We start from the raw sequence: 26,208 nt of genomic DNA, 5'->3' as shown, positions 1-26,208 counted from the left end.
TTGCCCGGTTTTCTAGAGGAGAGGGCAAGATGGGAGATGGGGAAGCATCTTGAGTTCCAACAGTGATGGGTGATCACGGAGGAACTACCATTTATTAAGGATCTACTACATGCCATGCATTTGTACACATTATCTCATTATCTCCCGCTCCTCCTAACTACTCTGTGAGGTATTATCTAATATAGCATAGCAGTAAATAGCACCGTCTTTGGAAACAGGTAGACCGGATCCTTGCTAGTTGTGCGACCCTGGACAAAGTTTAGTCTAAGACTTAGTTTCTTCCTCTGTAAAATGAGGATACTGATTCCTACATCGAAGGGTTGCCGGATGCTCAACAGTGATAATACAGAAGGAATAAAGAAAAGAATCAGGCTTAGTAATTTGCTCAAGGTCATATAACTCAGTGGAATTCCGATTCCGTTTTAGTTAACTCTACAGCCAATGTTCTTTCCACTACCACTTTGTAGTTAGGTGTAACCGTTTTGAGCAAGTTTAGTTAAGTCTTCTGGGCCTCGGATTCCTCATTTGTAAAATATAGAGTTCATTCATCAAACCCTTGTGTCAAGGTGTGCACGTAATGGAGACTGCAGTTCCCTCCTCCCTCCCCTTTTCATTCCACGTAGGTCATTTATCCTTAACTTCTAAAATGGACCTTGCAAGCCTGTTACAAACCGGGCGCAGCCGCACAAACGTAATTATTCACATTCCTCTTTATTTCCTCTTTTCTCCTCATCCACCTAGGCTCCCGCCCCACCCAGTCCAGGCCACGCCCTAGCGTGTGACGTCAGCACGCCCCGTGCGTCGCGGCGCGGCGCTCACTGGGGGCCCGGCTTTCGCCCGCTGCTGCCGCCGCCGCCGCCGGCCGCGGCTGCTCTCCCAAGATGGCGGCTCCTCCGGGCGAGTACTTCAGCGTTGGGAGCCAGGTGTCGTGCCGGACGTGCCAGGAGCAGCGGCTGCAGGGCGAGGTGGTAGCCTTCGACTACCAGTCCAAGATGCTGGCTTTAAGTATCCTTCCCTGCGCGGAGCCCGAGGCCGGGCCGGCGTGTATGTGCGGCGGTGGGGGGGCGGGGGACGACGGCGGTGGCTGGGGCCCTCTCCGGGCCTAGGGGCGACCGGCTACCGCGGCGCCCGGAGCGCATGCGCACGGCCCTGAGCTCCCCTCCCCCTCTCGCGGGTCCCTCGGTCCGCCTTGGGGACCCTTGTCTCCCACCCCTTGTGGGAGCTGGGCCCCGAACGAGGGTGAGTGGGTGGAGGGGGGCTTGACACGCTGATGGCTTTTCGGGGGGAACGCTAGGAGAGGGGACACAGTAATCCGGAGAGGGGTGGCCGTGGGGGGGGCTGGTGATTGGAGCTCGGATGGGAGGGGGACGGGTAAAATCATGTGGGGAGACGGTGTGTAGAGTAAGGAACTGCTAGTGAGTGGGACAAGGGTATGGAGTTCAGGAGGGGTTGTCCACTGATGGGATTTGGTCCAAGAAAGGGCGGTGGGGTGGTGACCAAATGGGCCTCGCCTGTTTGGGGGGAGAGTAACTGCAGGACAGAGTTTGTAGCAGAACTGGGGATAGGGGCTTGTTTTGCTGGTGCTTGTGTATGCGTGGTGCCGCTGGGGGCAGGGAGTGCTGAATTTTCGGCTTCTCAGTGATTTGGAAGTTGCTGTTTTGGGGATGTTTGTATTGGAAACCTGGCCTAGAGAGAGGACCACGTTTTTCAGGGGCTTATCTATGGATGTGTGGGTTACAGGTGAAAGAGTAAACTGTCTTCTCTTGTCAGCCCAGCACATGGAGTCCTGACTTCTCCATAGCAGTAGCCTTCCCTTTGGAATGTGTCAGTGTTTAACAGAATGGAAAAGGTGGTCTCTTTCTTTGGGGTGGAAGTGATTTCTGAATTACTCCAGGAAACTCAGTCATGGAAACAGAATACTACCTGGTTGTAATACATGTGCCACCCCTTCCCCTTTTATTTGAGCCACAGGTGGGTTTATTTGGATTTTTTTTTTAAGAGTAATCTCTTATGGCACCTTTCAAAAGGAAATTTCTTAACTGAGTCTGCTGCTGCCTTTGGCAAGTATTTTAATTCATTTAACTACTGGTTGTGGATTTGTAGCTTAGGAAGATGTCCTTTGAAACTAATTACAGCAAGAACAGTTGCGGTTTTTTTTTAATTTTTGTTTTTTTGAACACAAGACTTCATACCTGGACCAAGTAAGACCTTTTACATTAGTGGTTTAGTTGGAAGGGTTTCGGAATGAAGAATTACTGTACCTTTATTTGACAAACAGTATGCTTTTGAGAAATGGTTGGAGAATGAGTGAGTGAGTGCGTGAATGAATGAATGAATGAATGGGTTAGCTCGCTGGGTCACCTTGAGTGAGCTTCCTTTCCAGTGTTGTAGTTTTCTCCTGTGCAAAATGGGAAATCTCAAATCTGAAAAAGAGAACGGAGTACTGTTCGGATATAGGGAGTATTATTCTACCAAGAACAGAAAGTACTTGCTCTTCAGTGTGGTTCATTACGTTCAAGACCAACGGTATGCATAGCGGCATTAAAACTGTATTAAGCCTCTTCACAAAACCGGTAAAGAGAAGGTGACAGAAACACTGTTGAGGCTTCCAATTTTGGATTGTGTGTGGCTTTGAAAAGCTTGAGATCTTTTGGTTATGGGGTTGTGCGGCAGGAAAGTGACAGGCAGAGATTTCCTGAGGAGAGGTGTGATTCTTGTGAGGCTCCCTCTCTTGCTTGTGGCACACCTTTTACACAAGCCTTGGGTGAATTGTGTTTTCCATGCCCCTTTGGGATGTGTCCGTTCTCTGCTTGCCCCTATTTTCCTTAACTTTATTTTTTCACCAGAATGTCCCTCTTCCAGTGGAAAGCCCAACCACGCAGACATCTTGCTCATAAACTTACAGTATGTTTCAGAAGTGGAAATAATTAATGACCGAACAGAAACCCCTCCTCCCCTAGCTTCACTCAATGTTAGTAAGGTAAGGACTTGAGGGCAGTTCTGGTTCTCCAAAATGATGGGAAATTTGAGTCTCATTGACTCTTGGTGGTACATACATTGTCCATTGTTTGTTTTTCATTTTTTTCAGTGATTTACAATTGCTTGTTTTGATATATTTTTTAAAAAATATATCAGTTTAACTTTTCTCTTTATTCCTGGTTATCTTCAGAAGATTTTAAGAAATGTCTTAATGCCCAAATAGAGAAATAGAGTTGAGAGCTGGCTTTTGTCCTTTGTGAAAGAGGGCTTCCCCGCCCCCCTGCATCCTGCAGTCCATGTGTGAACTTCCAGTGTTGGGAGGGTTGGGTAGGGGCGTTGCTTCTGAACCTCCTGAAATTGTGTATGTGTGCACATGAGAATATATGTTTCCTGGGTGAAGATTTGGAATATGTTTTTAGATTCTCAGAGGGGTTAATGACCTACAAAAATTTGAAAACCACTGCCTTAGAGCTTTGTTTTTGTCTTTATGTTTGAATTTCGAGGTCTAACAAAATTAGAGTTTTAGGATATTTTAATCTTGGATGTACAAATTGGTCTCTGGGAACCCTCAAATAACTTTCCTGATTCTTTAGTTCTGTTAGCCAGAGTTCATGTTGATCAATAATAGTAATACCCCAAGCCCTCTTGTAGCCTTTGCTGTCCCCTGTACTTGGAACACCCTTTCAGAATGACTGGAGTCGTATCCATCAGGACTCAGTTTAATGGCACCTCTTTCAAGAGGTCTTCTCTGATCACTCAGGCTAAAGTGATTTGCCCCCATTATTCTCTCTTACAGTACCTTAGCCTTCAGAGATAAGGTGACATATCATTTATAGTCCAGTCTGGGACATTTTCGAGAGTAAAGGGGGGGTGGGTGGCGCTTTTGTTTTACACGGAGACAAGTATAGATGGGTGTGTCCTGGGCAAATTGCGACTTAAGGTTACCCTCTTCATAGCTTTTTTGTAACTATAATTGTATATCATTTGTTTACTTTTCTATCTAACCAAAATTCGTTTTGTGGGGATCGGAACTATACCTGTTTTGTTCATCACTAAAGATACAGAGCCTTGCACAGAGTAGGTGCTTCGTAAGTACTTGTTGAATGAATAAGTTAGGCCTTCAGTTTTCATAACCGTTGCCTTTCCTTAAGTCTCTTGAATTAGTGTGGTGGAAGTTTTTTTCCCTGTATAAGAGTATTGTAATAATGTATATTCTCTTGCCTCTCTTGGGAATGTAGTGTGTTTGCTACAATTCAGCAAAGCAGGGAGGCACTCAGGCAGCTGAAACAAAGGAGAGCGACTGAGGCTGGCAGAACGCAGTTACCTCAGATCTGGAGCTCCCTTCTTTCTAGATTCCAGGGAAGTGCCACACTTTTTTTTTTACTGGTGTCTGAGGACAGATTCAGAAGGGTCTTGGGTTTCACATTAAAGGCTGTTGCGTACAGAATGTCCCATTCTTAGACTTACAGATTTTTGGAACACTGGCTCAGTCCTCCTGTTAAAGTATAGGTCGTCTTTGGATGATCTTCTCTTAGCAGAAGAGATTATTTATTTTATTTTCGGCTGTGTTGGGTCTTTGTTGCTGCGTGCACGCTTTCTCTAGTTGTGGTGAATGGGGGCTACTCTTCATTGCGGTGCGCGGGCTTCTTGTCGCGGTGGCTTCTCTTGTTGCGGGGCACGGGCTCTAGGCGCACGGCTTCAGTAATTGTGGCACGCGGGCTCAGTAGTTGTGGCTCACAGGCTCTAGAGCGCAGGCTCAGTAGTTGTGGCGTGCGGGTTCTAGAGGGCAGGCTCAGTAGTTGTGGAGCACGGGCTTAGTGGCTCCGCGGCATGTGGGATCTTCCCGGACCAGGGCTTGAACCCGTGTGCCCTGCATTGGCAGGCGGATTCTTAACCACTGTCCCACCAGGGCAGTCCCCAGAGGAGATTTTAAAAGTTCCAAATAAAATAGTTTATGCCTGGTATGTTGAGGGTGAAAAGGGCTCTAAGTTATCCTTTAGTGTTTGTAGGGTATGAGAAGTTTGTCAGCAACCTTTAGTGAGTAGTCGAGGAAAAGTTATCTGAAAGAGGGATGATTTTCTCAAATTTAAAAGATACAGGATTCTGCTCTTGTGACCACCAAGTGCCACCATTTATCTGAGAGGGGCTGGACTGGTGTGGGTGGGACTGTTAAGTGGGAGGTGTTGAGAAGCAATTCTTTTCTTACATTTGACTTCAAGTATAAACGGTTCTTGGTTATTAGTTTGCAGATTATCTTTGCCTTTAGGGTTTTGCTTTCTGCTGGTCCGTTGTCTACTAGCATTATTGTAAACTAGTTGTTTACCCACTCTTTCAAGAAAGCAGCCAGAAGTAATAGGTTGTGGAATACCAGAAATCTTTACTTTTCTTACTTTGTGGCCTGCTTGCCAAGTCTTGAAAAAGGAGTCAGAAACTGAAGACTAAAATTAGGTTGGAGGGCTATCTTTGGGTTTCATTTATTCATCCTTCATTCGTAGCGTTGTTTATGAATAAGCTATATTGGTTTTCCCTTGAAACCAACCTTTGAGGATGCTTTGTGATTCTTCCCGAGGGCTCTTGCTGTTCCTGAAAACAGCTAATCTGGGCAACTACATGTTGCTTGAATGACATGAAAAGTTCTTCTCATTTACGAGCATGCGCTTGAGGTTCCTTTTTAGGGTGGAGGATTGTTTAAGCGTTTTAGAAGGGAACTAAAGTGCCTTGAAACCCCTGGGAGAAAACTGTTGATACTCGCAGTCTAGGGAGCAGCCACCAGAGGCAGGCAGCCTCCAGTGTGTACGCCACTTGCAGTGGAGGATAACATCACGTGATGGCTCATCTTGCTGACATAGTAAGTGCTTTGTTTAATTAAACCTGTTGATATAAACCGGATATTTACTCCGACCCAGCAGGAAATGGAATAGAAGGCCTTTTAAAGGAAATATTTAATTCCAGCCCAACTAGAGATGGTGTGAACTAGCAGTTCTTGGAGATGAGCTTGTTTTGCTTTTGGTTGGCACTTTCACTGCAGGCTGAGATGTCCTGTGTCTGTCCACAGCAGTGAGATGTAAGAGGAAGCTTGGAAGAGGACAGTGGGGTCGCAGAAGGTGGAAGTTTTGAATGTCATTTTATCTTCTCCACAGTAACATTGTACCCTGTAAAACTGTTGCCAATTTCCTGACTGTAAAAGTACAGAAGCACACCAGAGCCAATCATAAGTGAGGTTCAGGTTATTCACCACGTGGCTTATTAGTTTTCTGTCACGAGGAAGGTTTAAGTATTGCATGAGGATGAGAGCCCAGGGTCTGCATGGTAGGGTGAAGTAAAGTGTTTCTTGACAAGTTCCTTTGACTTGACTCCACATTTTGTTCTCTGGGGATAAAGATTGCCCAGTGAGTTAGCTCTCAGGTGATTTGGGACATGTCAGTATTAACAGAGTTCTCTTTTACGTAGCATTTATCAAACATTTACTGAAAATTATTTTGTGCGAGGCATTGTGGTAAGCTCTGTTGGGGACCATACCTTACATTTTTCTAGGGCTTTACAGTTTACAAAGAGCTTTGACACATCTCGGTTCATTCTCAAAACGATGCTTTGTGATCTTTAGAGTGTATTCTTTTCCTTTTAGTTTAAGAGATGGGAAGATAGGTTTATCAGTTTAAGTGACTTGTTCTAGGTTATATGGCAAGTAGTGTGGGAACTAATACTTTTACATGCCACCCTCTGAACTAGTGATCGGTAGACATCTCATTTAATCCTAGCAATAGTTCTTATGGTGGGCGTACCATCACCATCTTACAGAAGAGTAAACTGAGTCTCAGAGAGGATGAGTCACTAGCTTAAGGTCATTCAACTAGTAAGTGATAGAGCTGGGATTTGAACTCAGGTCTGATGTTTTGATGGCAAAGTCCCATGTTTTTTCTGCTTCTGTGTGCTTACCCAAGGAACTTATAGAGTAGGTTGGTGACATGAAATGAGCATGCAGATATCTATAATCCTAAGTAATATTTCTGAGTAAAGAGAAACATCTGTGTTGTGTGGTCAGGAGCAGAATGGTCTAGTAGAAAGAACATTGGGGGCTTCCCTGGTGGCGCAGTGGTTGAGAGTCCGCCTGCCGATGCAGGGGACACGGGTTCGTGCCCCGGTCTGGGAGGATCCCACATGCCGCGGAGCGGCTGGGCCCGTGAGCCGTGGCCGCTGAGCCTGCGCGTCCGGAGCCTGTGCTCCGCAACGGGAGAGGCCACAACAGTGAGAGGCCCGCGTACCGCAAAAAAAAAAAAAAAAAAAAAAGAACATTGGAACCAAGTGGATTAGTCTTTAAAGTCACTTCTCTGCCTCTTAACCTTGCTGAGCATCAGCTTTCTCACCGTAGAGATGGGGTCATGTTAGTACCTATCTCATAGAGTTGTTTGGAGGATTAGGTCCAGTTGACCAGAGTTGGCAGATGTTAGTCCTATTCTCCCCGCATTAGCTATGTGCAGCCAACTGATGTTCCTTGAATTATGGTGTAGGAGCAGGACGGGGGGAGAGGGACAGTATGACAAAGGGAAGCAGCCAAGAACATTGGCACTGTTCCTGTGTCAGTCTTTCCTGATACTGGATCTGACGTTCACTCAGATATCAGAACTTGCCAACCCAAGACTGGGGAAAATCAAAATTATATTGGATACCTCTTGTTGTGACCAGAATTAACGTGAATTTCCAGGGCAGTGTTATCAAGTGGCATAATTAAGTGAACAGTTGCCTGAGTACTGGAGGTTAGTGTGAGCAGTCACAGAACCTAAGAGGTTGTGCTTTCAACTCCTGAGACTCTTAGGAACAAACTCACTGAGACAGCCAAGGCAAGTGTTACGTATTCATTTGTTTGGATAAATGCCTCCAGTGCATCGAATGACATGTAAGTCTTCTTTTCACTTTGCTGATTTGGAGAAGACTTTCTGGAGGAGATGCTCGCATGTTGTGCAGGAGGCAGGAAAAGGGACAAAGCATGGAAAAGTGAACTCCACAGATAAGGCATCTACCTCCCTTACCAAACCACTGACTGATTGATCAGGCTGTTTTGAGTATTTATTACCCATTTGTACCTTACTAACCAGCAGTGAGTGATTAAATAGAAGAAGAACCAGGAAGAAGAGATTCAAAGAGCTTTTCGTCAGCACCTGGTAATGAAGAATGAGTGCTGCCTTTGGATAAAAATGATACTTGGGAGATTGGTCTGGGAGTGGAAGGGCCTGGGAAGGCTGAGAAAATGGAAGAGTCACAAAGTTCACTTTTGAAAGGAACTGACGTCATTGCTTACCTTTAGGTATGACGTCACACAGGGAAGAACTGACTTGGTTTTTGTTTTGATTTCTGACCAGCTTGAAAGCTAAGATTTAGCATAACCTTACGGCTTTCAGTTGATGTGAGGGATAATCCTCAAGTATGAGTAAATTCCTGGGGTCGTTGGTAGCTACTGCACTGTGGCCTGTGTTCATGGACCTATCCTGTTAGCTGAGACCTTGACCATATCTTGACCCTAATGCGTTGAGGTATGGAGTTATCACCAAGTAGAATCAGATGACTTGGCCACCCTATGTTTAGGTATGTATATATGAGTAAAAGGTAGAGTGTGTTCATATTATGAAAGTGGAAGGGAAATAACTTGTCTAGGGAAGGCAAGACTTTTTTGTCAGATAAAATTTTTTCTGGCTTCTAGAAGCTACGTGTAACCTACTGGCTCACTTGATTAGAATATGTTGTCAAGGCCACAGTCCCAGGTTAGAGTCCACCAGTAAGTTTTGCACCTGACTCTGAGCAGACAGCTTCCTCACAGAAGTGCCATGAAGATGCAAGTGTGGGCTGAAGAGGAAGAACCCATCCTTGCTGAGCAACAGGGACACAGTAAGTAGGGAGTGGTGTGAGATGAAGTCAGAGGGGTAGAGTGATTGACTGCCATTTAAAAAATCACTAACCTTTGAAAGAGGTCACATTTGGTGGCATTCAAACATTGGGGTCAACCTGATAACCATAGTAGGGGGTGCAGCGTTCCAGGCTAGGGCTCATGACTCACTTCAGGCTATAGTGCATGGCAGCCAGCTGACTTGGTGGAGCCCTGCTCAGGTCAAGAGTTTGGTTCTGAAGGGGGCTTTCCTGACATCACAAGGGTGTGGGGAGAATCGTCTACGTGAAAAGACAGATTGCTCGGCCCAAGTGACTGGCAGAGATGTGCCATAGGTGTGTTGTTGCAGCCACCTCTGCATTCTATCTCTTTCACACAGAGACGATTCAAAATAAGCACTTTACTGATAGCTCAGTGGTAGTATCTCTTACAGTGTTAAGAAAGGGGCATTCTAACTGGTTTAATTTTCCTGGCAGAGATGAGGCTTGGGGGGAAGAAAAAAACAAGTGGTGCAGTCAAGTTCTAGCATTGGAATTTAAGGCTAGCTTAGATAAATACCAGAAACTACCCTGGAGAGTGAAGCAAATTGTACATGAACTAGAAAGTTAAAGGATCTATATACCGTGCCAAAAGCTAACAGTATAGTGTGGTAGAATGTGGGAAGTTTGAAGAACTGGGTTCTTTTCACAGCTGGGCTGCTAATGAATTGTTATATGACTGTGTGTTAGCCACTTAACCATTGGGAACTGTTCTGTGAATCTCTAATAGTCAAGGTTTCTTTTCCTTTGATCTGACTTCCCTCTCTCCCCCTCCCTTCCTGGTGCTGGGAATGTCAGGATGATTAAGATAATGCTTTTGCCCTCAAAAATCTCATGTTTGGGAGTGGTGAGAGACAGCAGAACTTAACTTTTTGAAGGGGGGCAGCAAACCTTTTCTGTAAAGGGCCCAATAGTAAATATTTTAGGCTTTGTGGCTATACATTCTCTGTCACAACTATCAACTTTGCCTTTGCCGCAAAAGCAGCCGTGGGTGATATGTAAACAAATGGCCATGGTCGTTCCAATAAAACTTAACTAAAACAGGTGGTTGTCTGAGTTTGCCAATCCCTGGCTTAGAGTCATGAACATTTTAGGAAAGCCTTCTCGGATGTAACAGTGGAGTAGGTCTTGAAGAATAAATCACGATTGATTAGGTAAAGGGAGGGAAGTTAAATGGAATCCAGCTGATTTGGATTGATTTCAGTTTGTCCATCTCTGCGATTTAGAAGCTTTTGCTGTTCTGTCAGTGAGCTGAACTGGTGGCAGTTCTTAGAAATGAGGGAAGGGGCCAGTTAAGTGCCAGTGTTGGCGTTAGACGTCTATCGTACTGAACTCCGATAACAACCCTTTAGGATGGGCCCCCATGAATGGACTAAGGCTCAAGAGAGCTTATGCATCTCGCTCAGATTCATGCAGCTAGTGAGTGGTAGGTAAGGGTTTGATCTGGAATCTCTTTTGTTCGGGGTGGGGGGACAAGGGGTGGCTTTTCTTTCTTACTTTTCTTTTTCTGCCCTCTTCAGAGCCCAGGAAACGACAGCACATGGTTCTTTCACTATCTCTGACTAAAATCAACTCTTTATTCTATAAGCAAATCCCCATTTTGGCACATAAAGTGCATTTTCCAACTTACTATTCCAGTTATATTTTGGAAGTTATTCTGTTAAGGATTTATAGCCTCTCTAGCAGCTCTTACAGAAAGCAGAAGAGAGAGAGAGCCCTGAGCTCATTGGCTAAAGGAAGGTTGGATTATATGGATTTTTTTGAAATAACCCACAAGCCACCTTCTCTGTGCTAATAATAATGATGTTATTATAATAATAATGTTAACAGCTAATATTTGTACAGTGCTTTACAACTCACCTAGTGCTTTCACCCACGTTATCTCCCTTAATCCTTACGGCTGTGTGTGAGATGGCTAATTTGAGCGTGTACTCTCACAGATAGGTTGCTGAGGTCAAATTTCAGTTTATATCTGCGCCAGTTTTTTTTCCTGGCAGAGTCCTGCGGAGGTTCCACAGCAGTGCTGGTGTCAGGGGCTTGGGACTAGGAAATTACTCTGCTGGTGTCCAGGAGGTTTAGCTGTCTTTTGTAGCTATGAATAGTGTTTGTTGACATAATTACAAACAACTAAGAAAAACTATTGACTTTGCTGGCAACTAGTTTTTGTTCTAAGCCAGGTGAAGTATAAAACTTTGCTTATAGCCTGTACTGGCTGACTTGAGGCTGGCCTGTATTGTACGACAGCAATATGGTGGTCAGAGCCTGGAGACTGAGGTGGCACTGTGGCCCCTGGGTTTGCAAGGGTGTTTTTCCTTTTTTTTTTTTAAACATCTTTATTGGAGTTTAATTGCTGCATGGTATTTTTCATCAGAGCTCAACGCTGTCAATGCACCTTAACTTTCTAGTGCAGAAGACTTGCTTGACTTACGTTCTCTAGTCTTGGCACATCAGAAAATGATGGGTTCAGGGAATAGCCATTATTATTGGCCTGAAATGCTTTCCCACACAGGATCTGTTTTCTTAAAAGCATTCCTATGAATTACCGTCAACCAGAGAAATAAAGGATGTCCTTGAGGTTTAGGGTGAAACTGGGACCCTTTTCAGAAAACAGAGGCCCTTCACTAAAAGGCAGACAATTGTGTTCTGTACAGAGGACATTGATGGAAATGTCAGAATTCACTGATAAAAAGAGAAGATGGCAGCTGAGGCTTAAAATGTTTTCTCTTTTATAAAACATTTTCTTTTACATTCAAATTTATAAGTGTATTTTCAACATTTCTCTTATTTCTCTTAGGTGGAACTATTTGAGTATAGTGCAGAGTTCAGAATGCAAGCTCTGGAATCAGACTGTCTGGGTTCAAGTCCAGACTCTCCCACTTGTGACTTGGTAAACTTGGGCAAGTCCATCTGTTAAGTTGGAGTAATTTTAGTCCCTATTTCACAGAATTGTTGGGAAGATTAAACATTTAATACGTGTAAAGCATGTTGTTGCGTGCATTGCGTGGAGTAATTTCTCACTCAACAAATTAGCTCTTAGGATTTCAATGTTCACTGCCAGGCCTCTTGGACTCTACTGTTCCCCTGTTTGATTCAGTGTTTTGGTTCATTTTATGTATTCTGGGACATGACTTCAAGTAGGGTACTCTATTTGAGTTCCCAGCTATCTGAGGTTGTAAAGAACAGTATTTTATTAGAAAGTTTCAGACAGGAGCTTTCAGCCAGGGAGCAGGAAGACTTGGGGATATTGATAGTTGGAAGAAATATATATATATATATATATATATATATATATATATATATATATATATATATTTTTTAAATAACTTTATTTAATGAATCTCATATTGATGAATATTTGGGTTATTTAGGGGTTTTCATATTATTCATCTATCTCAGGTTACTTTTTTAAAAATTTATTTATATCATGTATTCATCTTTGGCTGCGTTGGGTATTCGCTGCTGTGCGTGGGCTTTCTCTAGTTGCAGCAAGTGGGGACCACTCCTCGTTGCTGTGCGTGGGCTTCTCAGTGCAGTGGCTTCGCTTGTTGTGGAGCACGGGCTCTAGGCATGCGGGTTCAGTAGTTGTGGCTCACGGGCTCTAGAGCACAGGCTCAGTAGTTGTGACGCACGGGCTTAGTGGCTCCGCGGCATGTGGGATCTTCCCGGACCAGGGCTCGAACCCGTGTCCCCTGCATTGGCAGGCGAATTCTTAACCACTGCGCCACCAGGGGAGCCCCAGAAGAAATATTTCTGAGCCCGCTTGTTGCTAGCCAAGAATGAGGGCTTTCCAGGAGTGCGCCCCAGAACTGAAACAGCGGGAGCAAGCGTGGGCCCTTAAGATGACAGTGGGTCTTGGCTGCTTGGGTCGCCATCCCTCAGCCTCCGTCGGGGCTTGCAGGCAGCACTGCCAGTTCTGGGCAGCAGCTGCAACGCTTCCTGACCCCTCTGTGAGGGCAGCTGGTTGGAGGCCTGAATACAGAGGGAAGACAAACCAAGAGTGGCTCAGTGGAGCCAGTAGGTCACATCCAGCAGGTTCCTCTCTGGACTTTGCTTCCCTTGCTGGATCAGCTGTCACAGCCTGTTAAATACTTGCAGTAGGAATCCCTCTGGATTCCTCACAGCACCTGTGCTTTCCTGGTCTGGGTATGTGGAAATAAGATGGCCCAGCTGGTTACCAAGTAACAAGATGAGGTTATAACAAGATGCTTGGATTATGTTGTTGTGGCTGCTGCTGCTTCTCCATGTCACTGAGTGCAGGAGAGATGTGTTGTCGCTGTTCACTGATTCACTCACTTGAGGGTTACCCAGCAGCAGGCATGACTAGAAGCCTTTTAATATTGATGTGCTCTGGAGTCAAGTTCATGCACTTTTCTTTGTTGCCCACATCAAGATGCTATATATAAAATGGCCAAGAGAGGAAGAACTGGTTAGTAGACAAGGACTGAATGTTTTCACTGGGAATTGTGCAAAATAAAAGGAGAGGTAGATAAATGCAGGTTGTCTTGTGCAGTTATTTCAGTTAGGTCACATGTACATTAGTAACATATGTATTTGTAGGTTTGTGCTCCGTTTGCCTGAACCCAGTGTATTCTTAAAGTTGGTGCCTTTAACATTCTTTATGATTCTAACCAGTTAGTGCTTCAGTTTTACTCGGGAGAGAGGCCAGCAGTTAGCATGCTTGCATTGAAAATGAATGTAGTATGGTGATAGTTACTGAATTTAAAAACTGCAGTCCTGATGACCCTCCGAAGCCTAAAAGGCACACCCTACACCTTCTCTATTGGGGACAGCTTTTATTGGTTCTCTCTGGCCATTTGACAGTAACCATAAACTTATTAACTTGGAGTAACTGGACCGTTTATAGATATGCATTAGTTTACAAAAATATGATGTGGGGAAATGTAGAGCTACAGCTAACTTGAGGGTAGAGTGATAGTCACTTGCTTTACAAAAGGAGGCTTGTCCACATTTGTCATGGGTTTTCAGGAACACGTGTGAAAAGAACAGGGTAATCTCCCTTCCCTTCTCACCCCAATTTTGAGAAGAAACATTTCTAGATTCTTTTTGTGAAGGTAATCTTCCTCATGCCTAATTGATGCAGTTCTCTGTGGGAGAAATTTACCCCATTTATACAGCTTCTTAGTGAAAGCAGATCTCTGTAGCTGAATATTAGGTTTAAGCATTTTCAGATAGCCATGAAAATACAGTTCATAAACTGGCAGCTGGAGGCTTCAGGGTTTGCTGTGAATCCAAATCCCCAAAGCAATTGCAGGTACAGGTAGAGTAGTTGAGGATATTGGGGCAAATTGAAATAGTCAGCTTACACTGATTTCCGCTGACTTTTCCAAGGCTCTCCCTTGTATCATTTAGCATTTGGGATCAGTCTGCACTGTGGGTTGAGATGGAGAGTCATCTAGTCCATTCTGCTTTGCTTTCAGACCCTTTAGAAGAGATTGTACAACAGGTATTTGGCGGAGGTTGGGGGGGTGGGAGTGGCTAGGGCGTATTTTGAAATCATTGTTCTGTAACCATTGTGTTGATTTGACTCAGGCTGTCTAAACAAATCACTTGTGGCTGAGATTTATATCCATTTTACTCTGCCTCTGGCAAAAATTCAAAAGTGGTTCTTCTTGCAGCCTTCCTGCCCCTCCCCAACCCCAGCTTAATTTGTCAGTTCCATTCTTAAATATTCTGCATGGATGCCTGCTTTTCTTGAGCCAACTCTTGTCTTCCTGAATGGGTGCTGTTACTATCTAGGCAACACAAGCTTTATAGAAGCAGCTTTGTCTGACCCAACATTGGGAGATGTTTTTGGTCTTCAGGGATAAATGTTTTTAAAAAGACCTCAAAGTGAGACCCTTCTGCCTGCTCATGGGGTAAGCATCTGCCTGACCACTAGCCACTTCTCAGGAGCTCTGCAGGAGCTTGGTTAATCCAAGGGAGCTCTGCTTCCCTCCAGTTTTCCTTTCTTTCCTTGGAGACTTCAGATTTTCTTCAGGATTGTTTGGGAAGTGAGACTCAAGGAAACTCCTTGTTACTAGGGTTTTCTTGGTGACCAAGTAAGCTTTGCTTGTTGCTACTTAAAATACACCCCCAGCAGTTCTCGTTCCATAGAAACTGAGTGCTTTCAAGCCACGAGGCTTCCTTGCTGCAGTTGGGATTGCCGGTGCTCAGGGGAATGCTGTCAGCCCTGTGCATTTCCTTCTCTGTAAAGTTGTAACCTCGTGGGGCCAGAATGGCAGGACCTGGCTTGAAAGATCATTTATTTACTGCTGCTGTATTTGTCTCTCTCCATGTCCTGGGGACCAAGTGAAAAGGGAGCTCTGGCTTTAAATCACTGCAGAGCTTTGGCCTTTCTTCCCCCTTTTACCTAGGGAGTCCGAAGCGACAGCATGTATGAGCTGCGCTCTTATCCCCTCCTCCCTCAGACAGTCTTTGAAACTCAGAGGCAGTTGAGACTCCTCAGTTACCCTAACCTGTTTGAAGGCCTCCTCTTCTCTTCTTCATAGTCAAACCCACACTTAATAAAGTGCTTCATTTTCCCAACAGTTAGACACTTTGCTTGTTTTTCCCCCTGTAGAACTATGTTTGGCTTATGGTTTGAAAGGTCACTGTTAAAGCAGCATATGAATGTTTAAGAATTCCAAGCATCTAGGTACTTTGGGAATGTGCTGGAGGTATGACCTCTCTTTGCATTTAAGGAGCTGGCATTTGGGGGCAGGTTGGGTGTTCTCATGTGTACGTTTGTGCATATGTCTTTAGTATACTGCAGCGTCAGTATACTAAGTATATGTTCTTGTTCATGGGTCTGAAAATCTCCAAGTCATTTGTTTGACTTTCAGATGCATTATCTGCCTCTCGTGTAAACCATCAGTGTATTTGTTTTGTCTTCCACTCGAATTTGTACTTCTGTAGTCTAGCAACCAATAGCGTGGGGTGGGGACCACAAATGTGTTAGAGGGGAGAGACAGGATACCCACCCCTGCTGGGAGCGATTTACTAGATTTGAGTAGACCTACCAGATTTTACTACAATTCTTGATCAGTGTATGGTTGTTCCACTAGCGGGCAGTTAAGGAACAGACACGCGGTAGAATGCAGACCATTCCTTTTTTTAAAGAGCATGGTAGCTATAGCCCGAGCCGAAGGTGGACAGTATCCATGGTTAGGTTTCTTGGAGTCCTGGCTCCCCATGTGAGTACAGATAATGGTACTATAATGGTTGTCAAGTCTTTAGAACTTCAAATCCTGGTCTTTGAAGGTGTGGTAGACATTTATTTCTAAACCTGAGGCTCTAGTGCAGTAGCTGATAAAAATTCTTAATTCTTTCCTTTCGTAGAAATGTATGCATTACCTTTTATCTCTGAACCACCACTTCCCATCAGGTAGGCCCCCCCCCCCGCCCCCCAGTCATACTCTATAACCTTGCCCTGTTCTATTTTCTTCCTTGCACTTAGCCCTGTCTGAAGTTATCTTGTTTGTTTTTGTTGATAGTCGGTCTCCCCTGCCCCATTCTGTGCTGTACCTCTAGCTTAGTACAGTGAATGTCTGGCACATGGTAGGCATTCAGTAAGTACTGGAAGGAACGGATGTTTGCCAGGAATAGCAGTAACTGTTGAGGTATATTGTGTGTGTTTTTGTTTGTTTCACTTTTGGTCTCTGAAAAAACTGAATCTACCCAAACCAGTCTCTTCCAGCATCTTTTCCTCAACTTAGGTCCTGAAGGAAGGATGAAGGTGAACGCCTTTCTGAGTCTCTTCCCTTTCCCCCACCCTAGCTTGCCAGCAAAGCACGGACAGAGAAGGAGGAGAAGCTGAGCCAGGCCTATGCAATCAGCGCCGGTGTCTCCCTAGAGGGCCAGCAGCTCTTCCAGACCATACACAAGACGTGAGTTGGGGGGAGCATAGGGGCCCCTTGCCCCGGGGCTGATGCTGCCTGCCGGTGCTGTCTGGTGGCTGATTTGGGGGTAGTTATGTTTATGAGTGTCACAAGGGGAGCTGGGTAGTGTGTTGGCAGTACCTCGGCTTCCAGGGATGCGGTGCTTGTTGCCTTTCTATATGGTAGAATGGTGTAATCTCCAACAAGTTGTCTGCGCTGGGCTTCAGTGTCTTCATCTGTAGAACTTAGTTTTGGATTAGAGTATCCCCAAGGGTCCCTTCCAGACCCAGTGTTCCATAATTTAGAACTAGTGATTTCTTTCTCTTTTATTATTTTGATCTTGTACCTTTCTCTAAAAGCTGACGCAGTCTTATTAAGGGAAAGTTATATCTGTCTCCCTCTTCCCAACTATATATTGGGGTGAACATAGGGAGGTAGGGAGAGCAGAAGGCCACCTTATTACCACCTCATAAAGGACATTTTGTCACAGCAGAAGTCATTTGACTCTCCACTAGCTTCCCTAGCTGCTGAAAAACTGAAACATTTGACACTCCCCCTTCCTCCTGCTGCCTTCTGTTACCCTATTTAACCACCTGAGTCTGGTGCACAGATGGTAGCTGGCATCAGAGCTGTTTGAGGCCATGGTGTGAGTATCTAAGCATTTACAGGTATGTGAAGGAACTCTCATGGCAGTGGCAGCTGCCCTAGGTTCCATGTGTGAACTGGGATGGATTTTCCCGGTCTGGCAAGTTACCCAGCTGTCTGATCGTTGAGAAGGGCCAGTGTGAGGAGCAGCTATCCTTTCGGGGGGTGGGAAGCAGAGTACAGATTGCACTAAGATGGGGAGTTTGTTCTGCCTTTTTAAAGGTACCATTTCCCCCTAGGCCAAAGGTTGGCAAACTACAGCCCGTGGGCCAGATCTACTCATTTGTTTATGTATCATCTGTGACTGCTTTTGAGGTACAGCAGCAGAGTAGTTGTGACAGAGATTGTATGGCCTGCAAAGCCAGAAATACTTGCTGTCCGACCCTTTATAGAAAAAATTTGCCAACCCCTGCCCTAGGCTGCTGTTTAAATTGAATCTAGTGGCCTGAGCCTAGCTCTTTATTTGTAAGTCAAATTAGTTTGGACTTCTGAGGCTGCCACCAAGTTTTCTGTGGTTTTTCGGGTCCCTAATGCTTCAGAGTAACTCTTCTGGACCATCCTTGGAATAAGTGTGCATTGGTTTCATTGCTTTTCCTAGCCAGTGGTGCCCAGGAAATGCTTCTTGGCTACTTCTCCCTATGGGCTGATGGCAACCAGTTATTGGCTGAGTGGTGAGCTAGGAACTTGGGGTTAGCTTTCCGGAGTTATTTATTCATCAGGCAGGAGGTGTGGGATGCCCCGCAAGAGGTAACTTTCACCTGCTCTCTTCTCCTTCCAGCATTAAAGACTGTAAATGGCAAGAAAAAAACATCGTAGTCATGGAAGAAGTTGTTATTACACCCCCATATCAAGTGGAAAACTGTAAAGGCAAAGAGGGGAGTGCACTGAGCCATGTACGCAAAATAGTAAGTAAAGGAGCCGTGAAACCTTAGGGAGAGGATGATTCCTCAGCCTTCTCCCCTCCAGCCTCAGGGCAAGACATTACGCCACAGTCCCTGCCCCTTTTGACACAGCCAGCCTGCGAGCAGCCCTGCCTGATCACCCTGCCTCCCTGCACCATGGTGTTCTGCAGCCATGGCTTGGACACTTGCGGGGTGTGGAACCACTGGGCAGTGCAGAATAAAGCGAGTGGTCAACCCCATGTCCTCTGCAGTGTGGCTTTTTGGAAATTATCCAGACCATTCCATGATACTGTGTCTGAACCCAGGCAGGGTTCTTCTCGGGAAGGGCTGGTTGGTGTACATCAGTGGTTGTTGGAGTCTGTGACCCTTCATGTGTCATCTGACTTTCTAGATTGAGTTGCAGCATTTGTAAAAACAAACTGAGCATTGAGAGACCAACATTGTGGATGTAAAAAGTTTTAAGACTGTAATTCCCCACCAGCTTTTCATTCTGCACTTGTGTAAGGAGGGGAGAGGGAGTTTGGGTCATAATAATCTCCCTTCATACTCTACTTTATAGATTCCCCTTCTGTTAGACAGTCTTAGCTGAAGCTGCAAAAAAAATGTGGCTGAAACGAGAGGACCCCCCAGCTATCTTGTTGGGAAGGCCAACAGACAGCAAGCGCAAAGGTGCTGAATAATCCACGAGCTAGACAGCCAGGACGGGCTGTTGACGTCTAGAGTGAACTGTTTGGGAGGCCTTGTGTGCCCATCTCTTTTTCTGATCTAGGCTGACTGGTCTCTTTCAGGTTGAAAAACATTTTAGAGACGTGGAAAGCCAAAAGATACTGCAGCGTTCACAAGCCCAGCAACCACAGAAGGAGGCTGCCCTGTCATCCTGAGTCCACACATACATAGGACTCTTCCAGCATCCAGCCAAGGAGGCGATGGTGGTGGCTTCAGCGGAGGCAGGCCGGGGGAGGGAAGGGATTCTATATTTCCTGTTGGCTCTTGTCAACAAAGGGTCAGCATTTCCAAATCTTAGACTTGAACAAACAAAACACCCAACAGAAAAGAACAAGAGAATAATTTAAAAGTTGAATCATTACTTGACTAACAGACTTCGGTCCACCATGTCCTTTTCACAGCCCCCCTTCTGGAACAGTCACCTTGTTAATTTTATTTTTGAAAATTCCTTTCCTGCTCTGCCCTTTCACCTCTGACTTTCCTTTCCCAGTCTGTCTCTGCCATTCTGTTTTTATAAGTGGCTACACTTGCCTTCTGCGTGATTGAAAGAAACTTTTACATCTTCTCTTCCAAAATAAAAGTAACAAGCTGACTGTGTTACTTAAGTTGAGACTAGAGCAGAACACAGAGGTCTCACTTTAAATTTTTCTTTTTTTTTTTTTTTTTTGGTTTATTTTGTTTTTCTTTTTTTGCACAGGGCATGGCTTGAATTAGTTTTATTTTTCTTAACTTTAAATATATATATGAAAATATATATTAAAATGTTCTCTAAATATTTTCTGCTTCTTGCAGGTCTCTTTTTACTAGATCATGGCCGCTCTTCCCACCTCATCCCTCTGAAAATAAAAGTCTATTGTCCTCCCCACCACCCATAGCCAGGCAACTAACTTGACTTAGTTCACAGCAAGAATCTCCTGCAGCACTTTGTAGAGCCAGTGTATGCAGATGGGATCTGGCTTTGAGGGTTCCTGGTAGCTTTTCAGTCTTTAACTGTATGTGTACCAGTCTCACATTCGGCAAAAACCTCAGGATTCTCCCTCTGCCTTTGTCTTACTTCACGGTACTAGAAGAACTTCCTCACCGCTCTCCTGTCTCCTAGATGGGAGCGTCCACTGTCCTTTCTCCTGTGCCCTCTGCAGGAAGAACTATTTTGCACGGCACATCTCAGCTCCTTCTCGAAGGATGGTTTTCTTTCATGAGAAACCTGGAGTCTGCCTGTTCCGACCTCTCTTTAAGTCTGTATCCAGAGCCGCTAGCCCAGGAGAAAGCTTGGGTGACCTATCACTTCTCTTCTGCCAACCTCCTGCTCCTATGCCCTTCCCTACCCCCCCTTAAGTTTTACAAGCTTATGACAGTTTGTATGTGCTCAGCCGATGGGCAGAAAACCTGGGAAGAATTTCTGGACTTTAGCCCACCGGCTTGTCTGGTTTGACTAACCTGCTGAGAGTTAAACTGGCACCCATTGCCTCTGTTGCCTGTAAGGCAGTCCAGTGGGTAGAGTGTGCCACCATCTGAATATCAGGCACCGTGGCGTGGGAGGTGGGTGATGCTCATGTGACTGGCTAGAGCTTTGGGGGTGGGGTGGGGGTTAACTACTATTGCTTTGGCCATGATCTCTTTCCCCTTCCTTTTTTTTTTAATTAAATAAATGGATCAAAATTAAATAATTCAAGCCCTGCCTTCAAAATGAAATTTTTTTTTTTTTAGTATTGTTTAGCAAAAACAATAAAACCCAAATTTTTTTAACCATCACTCCTGTCTCGGGTTTGTGCGTGCTTTAGAGGCCCCAGAGGGAGGGGTCTGAGGATGTGTGTGTTTGGTTTAAGCTTTCCCTTTAAACTCTCTGCTTCCTGCTCTTTACCCTCTCTCCTCCTACCCCTGAGAACTCATCCAGAAAACAGTGCCAGGTATATAAGTTAAGAAGGGGATCCAGGGTTGGGAGCTGCATGTAGGTGGAGTAGAGGAAATAAAGGGGGTGGGTACGTACATGAGACCGTTTGTTACAGGACGGTTGGGAGGAAAAATGAGAGAAGACTGAGGAGTCTACTTTCATACCACCTGCCATTGGCCAGAACTTGATTTAAAGTACCAAGCCTTTGATTTAGTCCGCATGGACACGTAGACTTCTGGAGAAGATAAAAGAGGGAGAAGAGAGGCGCCCTTGCAAGGTCTAGAAAACCTGAGAGATGCAATTAAAGAAGTGAACGTGTTTAATGGGAAATGGCAATCCTTGAAGGAAGCTCTGTGTCACGTGTCCCACGTCATCACTTTCTCCCCGTTGGTCTCTAGGTCTGTGAATGGGAGACTGGGTACCAACTGTTTCTGGTAGGAAGCACTTTTGACTCTTTGGTTTTAGTTCATGAAATGATGTGGGGGAACTTTGAGCAATTCAAGAGGTGGAGTTAGTATGGTGGGAAAGACATGCAGTGTGGAAGGGAGAACAAGGCTTTGGAGACAAAAATAGTTGGCTTCACATTCTCACACTTCCAGTTCCTCGCTTTGTGACTACGGATATGTCATTTTATTTGTCCAAGCTTTAGTTTCCCCACCTGTAAACATGAAACTAATGCTCGTCTCCTAGAACTGACGTGAAGGGTTAAATAAGATATTTGAAATGCTTAATACTTAGAAGGTACTCTGTAATTGTTAGTATACATGTTAGCTTGGTCCTGGGGTTGTTAAATCTGGAGATGGGATTGAATTAGCTGGTGTTCAGAAGCTCCAGCTTTGTTTTAGAAGTCTTTGTTCAGATGCCATTTTAAGTGAGGCCAATATGTAAAACATTTGGGCAGAGACAGGGGGCCTCGGAGCCCTGCCCTCTCAGTCTCTTACAGATCTCATCCCTACCTCTTCCCTGAAGTCTCTGAGAAGTTTCTTTGATTATCATTTGAAAACCACTCATTTTACAGAAGGTGAGTGGGTTCCACCAGGGCCAAGTGACTTGTTTAGAATCCTGCCGCCGCCCACAGTGGCGGAACTGGAACGAACCCCAGGCTTTATGCGCTTGTGGGCTCCTGGTGCTTCCCTGTGACTTCACGAACTGATGGTATGTGTATTGTTCACTTTGTTAGCCAGGTTTGGGGTGGAACGCAGAGGAGCTTGGTGAGAGTGGCAGGAGTTGTGCCCCGGATGGAAAGAACATTGAACTGTTGAACGTGGTGCAGAGGGCGTGCGTCTATGGTGGAACACGTACAGGTGGTTTTGCAGTGTTTCCTTAGTTTTGTGGCATTCTCCTTTCTCCTGAAACACACATACCTTTACACCCCAGCGCCCGGTCACCACCGCACGGCCACATACATGCCTTTGGGTTTACTGCTATTTAGAGCGTTTGGTCAGTATGGTATAAACAGCCTTACCACGGTGAGTTGATACTGAATCTGTGCTGTTGTAAGTCTGAACAGCTCATGGCTGATTTATGTTTGGTGTATTGAATATTGCTCAAGCACTTCAATATTAGTTAAGGGGCTGCAGCTGGGAACCACTGATTCACGGTAAAGGCTCCTTGACATTTAAAAAAAAATAATTTTATTTATTTAGTTTTGGCTGAGTTGGGTCCTTGTTGCTGGGCGTGGGCCCTCTCCAGCTGCGGCGAGCGGGGGCCACTCCTCATTGCGGTGCACGGGCTTATTGCGGTGGCCTCCCGTTGCGGAGCACGGGCTCTAGGCATGCGGGCTTCAGTCGTTGTGGCTCACGGGCTCCAGAGCGCAGGCTCAGCAGCTGTGGTGCACGGGCTTAGTTGCTCTGCGGCATGTGGGATCCTCCTGGACCAGGGCTCGAACCCGTGTCCCCTGCATTGGCAGGCGGATTCCCACCCACTGTGCCACCAGGGAAGCCCTCCTTGACATTTTTGAAGGTAAGAATGTGTCAAAAATCAGTTTTCCCATAAGACATACTGGTAAAGGCAGATGTAGAGGGCTTTCAGTCATGCACAGAAATAGAACCAACTGTCCTGCTGACGTGGAGGAGACTGAGAATGTGCAATACCAGAAGCTTAGGAGCTGCATTGTACGGGATGTGTTGTGGGGACAGGCTGGGGACAAGAGTTTGGGAACTGGGATTGGTCGTCTGGGTTGGAGGATAGTCCTTGTTTACATGGCAGATTTGCTTTCCCATCCCTGCTGGAGGCCACTGGTGCCAGAACGTTCCCCTTTAAGAAACGTGAAATCGTCATGTACTGCCTAGACTTCAGGGGTTTGACATAACGGCATGAAGTACTTTACAGGTGAAAAAGGGGTGCTGTTGGGCTGCCATCCACTGGTGATAGACTGCTGCTGGGTAATGAAGTTTCAGAGTGAGTTGGTTCTTCTTTATTATAAAAGCCTTACATGGCTTGTTACAGGAAAATGAGAAAGCAAGGCAAATATTTTCCATCTACCACCCCCCCAAAACATTACTGACATCTTTCACATCCTCTAGATGTTAACACCCTTCTTGCTGACCCTTGCATTTCTGAAAATGCAGCGTGCTTCACCATGTCAAAAGAAACTTGCCCACCAGTTCCCTCATCCCCAGCCCACAGAGTGCACTCTGTAATCTGTTGGCATCTTAGAATTGATACATGTAAAAGGTATGGGGGCTAGCTGATCTCTAAGATTACTTCCAACCTCAATAATCTGTTCTATTTTATTTTATCTTCTCCGTCTTTTCCTACAATGCCTTGCTTCAGTGCCACCTGTGAAGCCATCTTTGACAGTGAAAATGGAAAGGGATTCCTACAATTTGTTTATATCACTCATACCATGAGGCATGTATAACCTACATTATAGTTATTTGGGTTTATCTTAAATGGTCTGATGAGGAATTTTGAGGCCCTAAGGCAAGGATAATGTATTATTCCCTAGCATCCAGCCATCAAGGTAAGACTGAAGGTAGAGTTTTGAAAGTCAACAGTTTAATAACTGGATGAGTTGCCTGAGCCAAGATGAAAAGTGGTCCAGACTGACTTGAGTTTTTGTTTTTTTTTTGTGGTACGCCGGCCTCTCCCATTGCGGAGCACAGGCTCCGGATGCGCAGGCTCAGCGGCCATGGCTCACGGGCCCAGCCGCTCCGCGGCATGTGGGATCTTCCCGGACCGGGGCACGAACCCGTGTCCCCTGCGTCGGCAGACAGACTTTCAACCACTGCGCCACCAAGGAAGCCCCGCTGAGTTTTGAGGAAAGCTTGAAGTCAAGTTTGGAAAAAGGATGAGGGACCAGTAAAGAACATGGGAGGAGCTGGGGAGGAGGGTGTACCGGGTTCCAGCTTGAAAAGCACCAGGGCCCTCCCCCAGGTTTCTCCAGAGCAGACTTTGGCAGCTAGGACCAAGGTAGGTCAGATTGTGGCCTCCCAAATTTCCAGTTTTGTTGAAAAGACTAAAAAACGAAATTCCTGAACTGGCAAGGTAAGGCAATTCTCTAGTGACTTCGCAACCAACCTCTCTTCCCTTTCCCCCAACTAATCCTGACGCTGACTGCAGCAGTTAGTCTTTAGTGGAGGGACTAAAGTGGTGGCTGCTTTTTCTGATCTGGCCCCCTTTCTGGTCTGTCTCCTAGCTTAAAGTAGGTGCTTATGCTTACTGTAGGGAGGTACGTGTACTGCTCTAAAGAGAATATTCTGGGATGGCTCCCGAGATGTAATTTAAACTGAAATGGGAAGAACAAGGTGCCAGCAAAGGATGCTTGGTTAGAGGGACCAGCAGGAGGTAAAGTTGAGGTTGACAAGAGCTTAGGGATGTTTAGGAACTGCTAGAATGTAGGAGGCTGAAGCCTAGTGAGCAAGATGGAGAAATTGGCAGGAGCCAGATCATGCAGGGCCTTGTAGTCATTGTAGTAGGGACTGGAATCTCTGTTCTTGACACAGTGGGAAGCTGTTAGAGGGTTTTAAGCTGTCAGGGGATTTAGGCTGATGTTAGATGGCAACAGTGGAAGCAGAAAGACTGTTGGCATTAAGAGCCTGTTGCAGCGGTTCACACGAGACGGTGGTGGTGGCAGAAACATTGCAGGACTGATTGGACTGGCTAATAGCTGGGATGTGAGGGCAAGGTGGGCAGAGAAAGAGGAGCTAAGAAGGAGATCTGAGTGGATGGCGGACAGCGGGAGAGGAGGAGGTTTGTGGGAACGTGGAGTTCTGTTATTTTGTCTCACCCATGAAAAGCCGGAGAGCAGATTGGCAAATGGGCAGCTGGATAACGAGCTTGGAGTTCAGAGGAGAGGAGTGGGCTGGAGCTAGACTTTCAGGAGTTGTGACCTCGTCCTGAATGCCGAGCAATGGATGAGGATCCATGGCCACAGTAGGGGTTCTGGCCTCTGATTGAAGGGGGCCCTTCCTGCATAATAAAGAGGAAGGAAGGAGAAGGTAGTACCGCTGCAGGTGAGCTTGTAGGTTTGGCAGGGAGATGAGGGCGAAGGAGTATGTGGCCAGTGGCTCAGTAAACACGCGAGGGAACGACCTGAAGATGGCTGAGTGCTCTTTAGAGGTGCTTGCTCATGCATTAGGTTGCAACCGCGTGGCCACTGTGAGTTATATTGAGTGACTTGGTGTAGACACAGAGGGTGGATAGTTGGGTATAAGCAGGATGGGAGGTTTATCAGCTCTGTACTGTGGTGGGAGAAGGGAATTCAGCTGAGGATGTTTGCAAGGGGGAGTGATTATAGCAGTGGTCCCTTGACCCTGACAATGCATGCTGCTGTCAAATACAGTTCGGTTCTTGTTCAGATTAACCTTTATGAAAGTGTCTTGCCGTCATCCACATGCACTGGCTAAGGGAAGGATATGCAGCCACGTAACTCCAGAAGGCAGTGTGTGAACAGTGTGCTCCTAGACAGGATGCTTCTAGTTCCAGGGGTGGCCCAGGTGTGGTATCCGAAGCTCAGCACAGGTATCCTAGCACTTAGAAATGCCAACGATCTTGGAGCTTATATGGATATTTAAACTGCCTCCCAGTTTAAATATCCACTCTTAAAGCATCCTTGACAGGCTGCCCCTACTCGAACACTTCCATAGATGGGGAGCTCATTACTTTGAGAAGCAACATGTGGTAGCTGTACCTCGCCGTTTGGTCCTCCGCGCAGCAGCTCTAGAACTGAGGCTAGAGCTCCGGTCTCCTGCACTCTAGTCCTTGCTCTTTATGTCCTTGAGTGAGGGTCACTGAAGTAGCTAAACAGGCAGATATGACTGGGAGCTGT

At 45.7% G+C, this 26,208-nt stretch overlaps 1 protein-coding gene across 1 annotated transcript; it reads left to right on the top strand.

Moving 5' to 3' along the window:
• The first annotated feature begins 817 nt into the window (after positions 1-817).
• LSM12 (LSM12 homolog) lies at positions 818-21,266 on the top strand. Its single transcript, XM_082602690.1, has 5 exons — positions 818-1,005; positions 2,847-2,980; positions 16,672-16,781; positions 18,196-18,322; positions 19,108-21,266. Exons 1-5 carry the CDS (start codon positions 882-884, stop codon positions 19,198-19,200), a joined length of 588 nt encoding a protein of 195 aa, XP_082458816.1. The 5' UTR covers positions 818-881; the 3' UTR covers positions 19,201-21,266.
• Positions 21,267-26,208: the final 4,942 nt, after the last annotated feature.

The sequence above is a fragment of the Mesoplodon mirus genome (genome assembly GCF_964341445.2).
Source record: "Mesoplodon mirus genome assembly, chromosome: 18".
NCBI classification, from domain to species: Eukaryota; Metazoa; Chordata; class Mammalia; order Artiodactyla; family Ziphiidae; genus Mesoplodon; species Mesoplodon mirus.
This window is presented reverse-complemented; position numbering and strand designations above follow the sequence as displayed.

What these genes read in the sequence shown, in the direction of transcription:
- LSM12 (XM_082602690.1), top strand. Translation starts at nt 882, where the DNA reads ATGGCGGCTCCTCCGGGCGAGTACTTCAGCGTTGGGAGCCAGGTGTCG. An exon ending in TTCCAGACCATACACAAGAC is followed by an intron (nt 16,782 to 18,195) that starts GTGAGTTGGGGG and finishes TTCTCCTTCCAG; the next exon opens with CATTAAAGACTGTAAATGGC. An exon ending in TGAGCCATGTACGCAAAATA is followed by an intron (nt 18,323 to 19,107) that starts GTAAGTAAAGGA and finishes GGTCTCTTTCAG; the next exon opens with GTTGAAAAACATTTTAGAGA.